The 11,868-nt window shown below is 37.8% G+C and overlaps 1 protein-coding gene across 1 annotated transcript; it reads right to left on the minus strand.

Annotated features, from left to right (window-relative positions):
- Positions 1–9,953: 9,953 nt before the first annotated feature.
- On the minus strand, positions 9,954–11,422 carry LOC116136651. Its single transcript, XM_031422323.1, has 5 exons — positions 11,322–11,422; positions 11,125–11,227; positions 10,964–11,035; positions 10,419–10,507; positions 9,954–10,329 (listed from the first exon to the last, which is right to left on the minus strand). The coding sequence occupies exons 1-5, from the start codon at positions 11,331–11,333 to the stop codon at positions 10,177–10,179; spliced, it is 429 nt and encodes a 142-aa protein (XP_031278183.1). The 5' UTR covers positions 11,334–11,422; the 3' UTR covers positions 9,954–10,176.
- Between the last annotated feature and the right edge of the window lie 446 nt (positions 11,423–11,868).

The raw sequence follows: 11,868 nt of genomic DNA on the forward strand, positions 1-11,868 counted from the left end.
ACCAGATCACCAGAAGTTTGTTTTCGAAATTCTACCCCTCAGCTTCAGTATCCCTATACCTTAGCTCCTAGTTTTCACTAAAGCTGCATTCCATATATTATCTAAGACTCACACAAATCCAGAGAGCTAAAATCTAGTCGGTTGTGTCAAATGAATTTCCAGATAGCTAAATTTTCATTACAATATCTTAAAGACTGATCTTTACTAGGTAATAAGAATCTCATTTATTTCCCATTTTGCTTGCAGAATGATGGAACCACCTGCTCAAATAACTCAATTCCACACACACACACACAAGAACTGTATGGAAATAAAGCTCAAAGGAATAAAACTGAAGATTAATATTGAAACAGAAAGAAATAACAGTAGCAAGAAAAGTGATTCCAGTCCACTTCCACAAGCATTCGAGGAGCTGGAGACCGCCCATAAAACCTATATGATTCAACTTGATACCTCCCTTATCACACCCTAGCTATTTATACCTAATTACTTCCTATACTACCCTTCCCTAACAACTTTATTCTACCATCCACATGCATGAGAATCCCGTAACAACTGTAACAAACTTCACCCATTCTTTTCCCTTGCTGTAACCATCCACCACTCACACCCTTTCCCCTTAGTGCCTTTACTCTAGTGCTGCCCTTGACTTATAGACTATATTGATAGGGAGTATATCAATAGCAACAACCCCCCCCCCCCCCCCCCCCTTCTCCCCCCGGAGAGCCACCTTGTCCTCAAGGTGGAATTGAGGGAATTGTGTGTTGATGACGTCAAAGGACTCCCAAGTAGCTTCAAAGGGGGGGCAGATCCTGCCATTGAATGAGGACCTCTTTGGTACCATCAGTGGATTGTGTTGCCAGGACTGCTTGGGTTTGAACCTATAGTTCCATCTCTCGGTGAGAAAATGGGGAAGTGGCTGGACCGAGACAGAGGTATGTATGCTGGCTTTGAGTTGGGACACATGGAACACCAGATGAAATACTGGCAGTAGGGGGTAGATCCAGTTTGTAAGCAGTCAGACCAATTCTGTCTAACACTTTGAATGGGCCATAGAAATGCGGGCTGAGTTTCTCATTCATTTCCTGGCCAAGGATCGGAACCTGTAGGGCTATAGTTTTAGGTAAACCGAATCCCCTGGAGTAAAACTGATGTCTCGACGATGTTTTCAGCCTGCTTTCATGTGTCCCTGAGCGATTCCAAGTGGTGTTTAAGTTCAATAATAGGCATTACTGTGGTTCAACTGCTGGTTCACGTCTTCCACTGAGGAAGGGTAATCGGTCAGCTTGAGAAGGAGTGGCGGATCTCGCCGTAGAGGGCTTTAATGGTGTCACTTTTGTGGAACGATGGTAAGTTTGTGTTGTACCAAAACTTCGCCCAAGAGAGCCAATTTGGCCACTGTTTAGGCTAGGAACTGTAGAAGCATCGCAGATAGGCCTCTGCACATCGATTGACCACTTCCGTTTGGCCTCTGTTTGGGGTGGGTATGCAAAACTGAACTTAGAGAGGTCCTTGCCCTGAAAATTTCCTGCCAAAATTGGCTCTAAAGGTCGATCTCAGTCTAACACGATGGACTTAGGGAACCCATGGAGCCTAACAATTTCCCTCATGAATATTGTGGAAACCTCTTTTGCATTAAATGGGTGAGACAAAAGGATGAAGTGTGCGTATTTAGTGAGCCGATCAACCACCACAAGAATACTATCAAAACCTTTTGCTCGTGGTAAACCACCAATAAAATCCATCGTCAAATCATCAAAAACTTCTCCGGAATGGTAAGGGCTTGTAACAGTCCAGATGGCTTGAGGGCTGATATTTATTACTTGGCAGACAGTGCAAGCCTTTACAAACCTTGAATATCTTGCCTTATCCCTTCCCAATACACAATGTGGACACCCGTTTGTATGTTCTGAAAAACCCAGAATGTCCCCCACCTGGGCTGGAATGGATTCTGCCAAATGTTTAGCTATAAACCTGGAGTTTTTGGTAGGAACAAATCTGTTTTTATATAGGAGACACCCCTGCCTAAGTCTGTAGTGTGGGCAGTTGTTGGGATCAAAGAGGACATCTTGAATGATAGGTTGTAACTTGGGATCTTGGTGTGCTTCCGTGGCTAACTCATCGTATTCTGTAATGAATGACTGAAATAGTACTCAATTCTGGTCTTTCCCGTCGCCATGATAAGGCATCTACCACTGTGTTTGTTTTGCCCGACCAGTAGTGAATGTCGAAGGAGTATCCCATTAGTTTAGATAGCCATTTTTGTTGTTCCGAGTTTTTATTCGCTAGTCTATGAGAATTGTAGACTCCTTTGGTCAGTCCTAATGGTGAATCGATTGCCCAATAAGTATGGACTCTACTTATGCACTACCAAGATGATTGCCATTAGTTCCCGCTCGTATACGGACTTCTGTTGTGCTTGTGGTGAGAAGGCCTTGCTTAGATACGTTTAGGTCTGGACTACTGGACCAGGATTGCACCCATTCTGTGACCTGAAGCGTCCGTGTGAATTTCAAAAGGAAGTGTAAATTTGGGATGGCATACGGGAACTGTAGTTTGACTTCCTTGAGTTTGTCAATGCCTTTTGCTCCCTCATCCCAACGGAATGCATCCTTTTTTAGCAATTCAGTAATGGCTGTGCAATACTTCCATATCCCTTAAAGAACCTCCTATATACCCGGTGAGACCTAAAAAACCCATAACCCCTTTATGTTGGTCGGCACAGGCCATTCAATCATTGCCTCAATTTTGCGTGGATCAGCTTCCACTCCCTGTGCTGAAATTATGTGGCTTAGGTAGTCCACTTCTGCTGACCGAACATACACTTCTTCTTGTTCATTACTAGCTGGTTGTCCTGTAGAATTTTAAGAGTCTGTTCAAGATGGAACACATGAGAATCAAGATCAGGACTGTAAATCAAAATGTCATCGAAGAAAATCAACACAAATTTCCTCAAAACAGGTTTAAAAATGGTATTCATCAGTGCTTGAAAGGTTGATGGCACGTTGGTAAACCAATGGCATTACTAAGAACTCGTAATGGCCGTCATGAGTTTGAAAAGCTGTTTTGTGAATATCCCCTCCTTCACCGAATCTGATGTAACCTGATCAGAGATTAATCTTTGAAAAAAACACAGCCCCAACTATTCATCCAACAACTCCTCGATGGTGGGTTAGGGGAATTTATTGAGGATAGTTATCTCATTGAGCGCTCTATAATCCACCACAAAACCTCCAGCTCCCATCTTTTTTTTTTTAACTAATAATCTGGGCTGGCAAAGGGACTAGTGCTAGGCTGGATGATTCCGCTACCAACATCTCTCCCACCATTTTTTCAATTTCATTTTTCTGGAAACAGGGATATCTATAAGGGCGTATATTGGGTGGTCGAGCTTCTGCCTTCAGGACTATGGCATGGTCATGCTGACGGTATAGGGTAGCTCAATAGGTTGTCGAACATTTGGTTACACCCTTCCAATAATGACAACCTGGATCTGTGGGTTCCTAATCTGATTCTAGCTCTCCTTCCATAGAACAGAATTCGACTAAATAACCTTCTCCTGAGTACTGGAGTGACTTTAACAGGCCTTCAGAGATACCTCCGTCTTCATAAGGATGGTCTCCCTGTAAGTTAACCCTTCTGCCTTCCCTTCGAATTTCATTGTAGGTTTTTCCAGTTTGCACAGACATCACCCAAGGAGCTCAACCAAGTCACCCCAAGACCACATCAGCACCTCCCAAGTCGAAAGGAAAGAAATCCTGTGTAATCCTGACACCTTGAATCTCCAGTGGTACGCCCTACAAACTCCTTCTCCTCTACGACACCGTTACCCACCATTACTCCAAACTTTTTCCCTGTTTCAATTTGCAAGCCCATTTTGCGCGCCAATTTGACAGAAATAAAATTGTGGGATGCCCCGCTGTTAACCAAACAATCACTCCCACTCCTTCAATCTTCCCCTTTATTTTGAGAGTTTTGTCAGATGTGATTCCCACAATAGAATTCATGGATAGTGCCAAGGGATTACCTTCAGTATTTGGCTCTTCATCATCATCTAGAACTATTTCTCCCTTCCTGGATTTTCTTCTTCCCACGCTAATAGGATCTGCAAAGATCTACTCTTACATCGGTGGTTAGGGCTAAATTTTTCGTCACACCTAAAACAAAGCCCTTTCTCTCTCTGAGCTACATATCTGCTTCTGTTTGTCGACGAAGTTCTCGCCTCTCGCCTCTGGAGCTTGAAGCTGTCGTCAATGGGGTGTTCTCTTCTGTCGCTGGATCTCGTTGACGCTAGGAGGCTTCCACCTGGGTTTGTTTGCGTTGAACCATGAATTGGGTCGCCCACTTTCTGGGCTTGTGTGAACCGTGAATAACCTTCCCTTTATTGTTTTGGGCTCTAGTCAACTTGGGCCTGTTTTTCTCTAACCCCAGTTTTTTTCTTCAACTCGATGGGCCTCTCCATCACTTCACTCAAGTCCTTAGCCTGTATAATACGCAACTCAGCCCTGATTTCTTCTTTTAAACCATTGATAAAAATTCCCATCAATATCTCTTTTCCATTCCTTCAACGGAGTTGTGTGAGCTTCAAATTCTTCACGGTATTCTGTTACTGACGCAGTCTACCTGAGTGCTACTAATGCCTCTAGGCTGCACACTGAAATGATGGTCTGAACCTGTCAATTAGGGCCACCTTAAATTCCTTCCAACCCTGGATTGGTTTTCTGGATTCCAACCATTGATACCAGTTAAGGGCTCTTCCTTCCATGCACATGGCTGCGCCTCCAATATCTCCTTTTCTTCGTAACAATTAATGTCGAAAAATCTGTCGGCCTTGAAGTCCAACCAAACGGATCATCCCCGTCAAAAATGGGTTGTTCGACTTGCATCCTTTTGTCATCTTTCCCACTCTGATTTCTTCACCTCCCTTATCCCTGCTGGAATTTTGATTTTCTGGAGTCTCTACATTTTCTTCAGGTGACGTTTTTCCTCCCTTTCTTCCCTTAGTCTCATCAATTCTCTCATCTCTGTTAAGTACTCCTTAACACACCAAAATCAGTTTTCATTATGCCCATGTCTTCCTTTACATTCCTCATCTCCTTTTCCACATTCCATTCTATTCTCCTTTTGGACTTTACCATTACCCAACCAGGCTCTGATACCAAATTGATGGAACCACTTGCTCAAATAACTCAATTCAACACACACCAAGAACTGTATGGAAATAAAGCTCAAAGGAATAAAACTAAGATTAATATTGAAACAAAAAGAATAACAGTAGCAAGAAAAGTGATTCCAGTCCACTTCCAACAATTCGAGGAGCTAGAGACCTCCCACAAACCATATGATTCAACTTGATACCTCCCTTATCACAACCTAGCTATTTATACCCAATTACTTCTATACTACCCTCCCTAACAACTTTATTCTACCCATCCACATGCATGAGAATCCCGTAACAAACTGTAACAACTTCACCCTTCTTTTCCCTTGCTGTAACCATCCACACTCACACACCTTTTCCCTTAGTGCCTTTACTCTTGTGCTGCCCCTTGACTTATAGACTATATGACAGGGGGTCTATCACAAAACAATTAAAACATTATGGCATTGCACGACTTCATTTATAATGGCAATTTACCTTGAATCTCTATCAGATTACAGTTATAATGATAAATATTACAATAAATACATGCTTATTATACTAACTGTAGTCAATAATCTAAGTTTTAGTTTACTTAACTAGTGATATGTTATCCTATTATACAAAATATTCATCAATCCATTGCCATCCACCTGATACTCCATTTGGCACTACGAAAAGGCAGCAGTTGCAACACAGGAATCCCAACCACAATCTAGACAACCTCAAGAGGTCACCCCACAGTTAAAAACCACCCAGGTATCAAGTAAAAACTAAATCTTTCGTTTCATTCCCGGTTAAAGATCCCTTCACTATTTGTTAAACAAAAACACACTGTCTACATTTCATAACTGTTAAAGTTTTTCCTATGGTCTCTTGTATTTTAAAAATTCCAATAGTTCCACCAAGTGCCATGTTCGAGAAATGTACACCAACTACTATGTTCATAATTGTAATATCAGGGATAGGAATGGTACTTACTTCAATCTCTGCAGAATCAGATACCTTGTTACGGTCAACAGGCTGTGACTCCGGAGGATCTTTAACCACATCATCCGTCACACCCTGCACTAGATTTGAGCATGCACTAAAGAGGTTGCTTGTCTCACTGCTTGTATGATGCCTCCATTCATGCATAACATAAAGATGGCGACAGCATATCAACATTACCAGAAAAACCCCGACAAACATCCTCTCTCTTCAGGCATCAAAAAATTCATCAGTTGTTTATTCATTGAGATGTCATTTGCTTGGAATGCATACAACATGAACATGGGATGGCACACACGTTACAATTCCTGAGTTGTTCTTTCATATCAATTTCACTGCTTTGGAAATGTCTCTCTCTCTCTCTTAACATGTCCTCTTTCAGTGCCACATGATCGTACTATGAAAGCAAAAAAAGAATTATAACCAAAGAAGAAGAAATAGTTATAACTCAATAATTAGTAATTTCTAAGTGAAGGTACAAAACTGAACAAGAGATAAATAGCAAGAAGTACAAAGCTGTACTAAAATGAGAAGCATCATCTGATAAAAGGTCATCTAAAATTTGGCAACTCAATATATACTAAATTTGGGAATGTTGAAGTTACTCGGAACATGACATCAACTAGAGCTAAATTCTAGCAAGTCAATTACTGTTACTAGTTCAATATCCATAATTCACAAAACTCAAAACCAGCTCATCCAGAAACTACCCCTCGCATAAGGAAACACTAATTTTAAATAGGAATCATCAAAGATGCACAATGTCATTAAATACATTTTTTTCTAATCAAAGCTAACACCATCAACTCCCCCAGCAAAGTAAATTCATAACAAACAACGACTCTACACTCAAAAGTCCCGCATACCTTATGCCAAACAATAGTGAAGATTAAATTAGTAAAAACCAAAACCATAGTCAGCAGAGTAATGCAGTCCGTTTGATCGGTTTCACCCGCAGGCCCTTGTATCTTTGAACTATCTTTCAGTGCCAGAGCTATCTGTAGGCAATTTAAATGAACCATTAGAAAAAATTTTTAAATCTGCACACAATGAAAATAACATAATTTGATATTCATGTCGTAAAATTAAAACACTACATGAAAGAATATTTCTATCTTCAAAATAGTTTATTTGAAATGTGTATCATCAAATACATAGTACAGGATTAGTGAAAAGAATATATTTGATTCACATCCCATTAAATACAAAGACATAGAGGGAACTGAAAACGCTCACTAGGCATTCTCAATTTAGGCATTGATACATACAACAACTATTGGCCGCGGCATACTTAAAACATCAACAATAACAAACAACGAAGAGCTATCTACCTCAGTTCACTGAGCAGCCAAATTCATACTAAACAAATGGATCAACACACATAACTGAACCATACATAAAGCTTACCAGAGAAGAAAAAGACAACAGAATTGTCCAAATCCTTAAATAAAAAATAAAAACATTACCGGAAAGAAAAATTTGCAGACAAACGAATAACAGTTAAAAGAAAAACCAAATAAAAAAAAAAAATAGAACTTTACTATGTAACCATGCTCAAATGACTGAGGTAATCAAAGAATTGAACACAGAAATGAACTCTTAAGTGATAAGAAAACATGAAAGAAAGTACGTACCTGGGGTCCAAAACTTGACCCTATCATCATAAAGCTCCGTCACATTTCTAAGCTTCACTTTTCTCATAATATAGAAATCCCCTCAACGTTAACCCATGAACACAAGCAACATCAAAACAGCGACATAAAACAGCTCAAACCCACATAAACAGGAAAAAAAAAAAAAAGATGAGAACACAAATAGAAGCACACTACTTAAGAGTTAAGACTCAGTTCGGTTTCTTTTTTTTTCTTCTTCTCTTCCTTGTGGCTGTGTATGACCGCCATTGTATATGTAAAAACTCTCTGCTTTTGGAAACGTTTTCTTTGCTTTCGTTGTCTCTATTCTGTATTTATAATATTAACTTATTAATTTATTATTTCTATTTCTGAAAACTTGATTCTCTTATTTATTTTATTATCTTGTCATTAAAAGTCGCCAGATTTTTTATGTGATTTGTCGATTTTGTGGGCTATTTTTCTTTGTTGCCAGTGAGTACCTGGATCTGGTGGTGGGTCCTACAGATCCGTTTGATGTTGGATCAAATGGTGGAGATCTTTTAGAGTAATTACAAATTAAAATCTAGAAATAATATAATATGACACATACGAATTTGTTTGTAAAAAAATAAATAAAATACTCCACCATTGCTATACGTAAAAAAGATTGACTGACACGTGTAAGAATGAGAATGGTGAAGGGCAGGTCGGGCAAGAAACAGAGGATTAAAACCGGAAAAAAGTAGTTAAGAACGTCACGCGTGGGGGTAGGGGAAGGTAGTTTAGTTGGGGTTAACATGCAGCGTGTGCGCGTTTAGTATAATAAGATGAGTCAATGAGGAGAGGCCACATGGATGACGTGCGTCAGCAAGATGAAAATGGGAAGTTAGCGTGTTGAAGCTTTTTGTTATCTGCAAGGAAAGGGCGGTGGATATGGAGATACGCAAGGAATGTTATTAATTATTTATAATTTTAAGGTTTAGTATGAGCCGTTGGATTGGGAGAATCTCTGCCAAGTGATAGACGGTCGTGGGATGGTTCTCGATGTTAAAAGAGTAAATGGGGGAAATTTGAGGTTAAAACTTTCCCCAATTTACATGAACCAACACATCGCAAGGTGAAAGGAATGAGTGTGTTTAATGGTTTCAATTTTCAAGAAGATAAATATCTTTTTATTATTTTAGAAAAGGAATTTACATTAATACCCTCAATGTTTGATGATTAAGAGTCAAAATTTTTATAATCAGCTTAATAAAATGGATGGCCAACATTATTTGTTACTCTTACTTTTGAATAAAAGCCCAAGTCTAAATTCAAATCCTTGAATAACGTTCAAGTTGGGAGAAGATCTTGATTCAATTTTGGAAACCAAATCCGTTTTGACTATTATATTTTGATATCTTTGTTTCTAAATAAAAATAAGGAATTTTATTTTAAATTTATGAATTTAATTAATTTTATTACTATAAAGAGAGTGTAGTTATAAAAATTATGATTTTGACTTAATTATACTTAGTGCAAATGGTATAAAGGTAAATTATGCACTACATTAATATGTTATATTTATCGAATGAATATCAATGTCTTCCTCAGTCATCCAAATGAGCAATAACTCGTATAAGAAGAAATCATTGTTAGAATTAAACAAGAAAATAATCTCGAGCATTATAATTATACGGAAGTTATTCTTATATAAAGTATCACTATAAAGTGGTCTTACTGAAGTATTAGAAAATAAAATATTTAAAATATAGTTATTTATTTTTATTGATTTGAAATGTTGTGATAAAATAGACAATGCAAATTTAGAAAATGTTTTTTCAACATTTTCTTTGTTTCAAACATTTTTTTCGTTTTTCTTTTTTCCCAAGGCATGAAATTGGTGAATGATAACCTCATGTGATTTGATGGAGGATTGAATATATAAAACAAGATTAGCTACGAATTAAATCTCATAATCATCATTTTAATAAGTTAATTAGTCAACCTACCATGTTTTTATTTATCAAGAAGAATTAAGATTAAATATTTCTTTAAAGAAAATTAATGAGAACCCTTAAGTTTCTCTTTGTCACACAAAAATCCAACAATTCCCAGAAATCATAAATACCCCCTCTCTCTCCAGGCTCATTGACTCCTCCTGTATCCTTATCCTGGGCTCTGTTAGCTGATTGCATAATGACATTTATTTAACAGTTGCAAAAAATTCAAGACCACAACTAGGGCAACAATTTAAAGATGAACAAAATTGCACTCAGACAGTAACGTATAAGTACAAGCTTATCATCTACAACTAGTATTATTATGGGTTGACACTAAAACTTTCTTCAGCTTATATACTGTTCGTTTATACATCTGATGTATTTGCCATTATAAATGACCAGCTCTAGTAGTAATGTACAGATTTCCTCGCACCTTTTTTTAACAGCTTCTTCATAATTTATTCGAGTCTTTTACTTCTGATTCAAGCTGTTGTATTCTCTGATGCAGTCTTCTCCGGTGATCATGTATCTTCCAAAGGCCATGTCCTAGTATTACCGCAGAGTATATACCATGCGTAATAATCGGAGCAAGAATATTATTTGTCTGTAAATGTAAGAAATAAATAATTTCAGTATCATTCTCGTGAACTAGATTGGTAAGCAGTTCAACAACAAAATAAGCTCATGAATCACCTGAATCCATTCGAAACCAAGGTACAGGGCCAATAATCCTTCCAAGAGAGGTGAGTAAATCTTTTTCATTTGTCTCCTCTCGTACCAGGCTGAAAAAGTCACCAGGAAAGGATGAGGACATGAATATTGGATACTAAATATAACCACAGAGTATTAATCAATTATAACCGCAGACTAGATATTTTGTATATGAAAACAGATATCCTTTACACAAGACACAAAGTGATTTCTTAAAATAATCAGATTTGAACTTCTACATTTGTCCAATAGTTCCCAAATCTTCAGTCAGAATGTATATACTTATGTTTCAAAGAGGAAATAGGTAACAGTTAAATTATGCCAATGTCAAGTCTTAGTATGAGTTGTGGCTACATGTAAGCGAATCATCATAATGATCAACAAAATGATAGTTACGAGAAACCGAAGCAATCTCTAAGGCATTTTTACCCAGCAACACTTTGTTACAAAAGATAAGACATATTTGTGCCCTGGAAGCGGAAGAAATTGCTGAAAAATGATGAACATGTAAGGGAAAGAGATGGAACCTGCAAACAGCTTTTTCAAATCTTCACGACCAGAGTGAGATCGTAAAACTGGAGCTACTATGTATGTAGGATCTGAAAGAATTTAAGCAACTTTATAAGTCAATAATGATCTTAACATAGAAATAACAAACATTCCTCAAAAGGATGGTGAGAGAATCTACCTTTGGGAGAGGTGGCTACATAATAGAGAGAACCAGTCAGAGCAGCTGTTATTACAGCTGCAAATGCCTGAGCAAATGGGACAAAGGGAGGCAGCACGCCAGTCTATATTTTGAAGAAATATGGCAAAATTCAGTTGCAAGAAAATTCTAATTAATGAAAACAACAATTAACAAAATAATAGAATGAAATCATATACCAGAGAAGCCATTCCTCTAGCATCCGCGACCAAATCAGTGCCTCTTAGGAATATATCAGCCAATGCTCCCTGTATCAACACCGAAAAAGGGAAAGGTCATGATCCAGTAGTTCCATCAAAAAACAGTATATTAGAAATTAACATTCATGGATTTTGAGAAGAGATAATTGGAATGTCCTTTGCTGAATGAAAGACCCTAAGAACACATTTCGGATAACATGAAACTTAAAATTATTGTAGCACTTGAGAAAAATATGATGTTGCTATAACTCTGCTATAATAACTGATAACAAACAAGTCAATAAGTANAATAACTAACTTAGTTAAATACAATTTACCCTCACCCCTAACCTCCCAACAGTACTTCATCACTAACCCTATCAATGTCTAATTCTCATTAGCAAAATCTCACACCCAAAAACATGAAATCAGGTCGGATCAATCAATATATCCAAGTATTAAGTTTGATCTTTTTTTTTTTTTTTCTTGGTAATATAAATATTCTTTTAAGATTTACGAGTGAAAAAATTGTGTAATAAAGTAGATT

This window comes from Pistacia vera, unplaced genomic scaffold (genome assembly GCF_008641045.1).
Source record: "Pistacia vera cultivar Batoury unplaced genomic scaffold, PisVer_v2 Contig317, whole genome shotgun sequence".
NCBI classification, from domain to species: Eukaryota; Viridiplantae; Streptophyta; class Magnoliopsida; order Sapindales; family Anacardiaceae; genus Pistacia; species Pistacia vera.

Coding starts and splice junctions, on each gene's coding strand:
- LOC116136651 (XM_031422323.1), bottom strand. Junction 11,036..11,124: donor TGTAGCCACCTCTCCCAAAG/GTAGATTCTCTC, acceptor AAATTCTTTCAG/ATCCTACATACATAGTAGCT. Junction 10,330..10,418: donor TTGGTTTCGAATGGATTCAG/GTGATTCATGAG, acceptor TTACATTTACAG/ACAAATAATATTCTTGCTCC.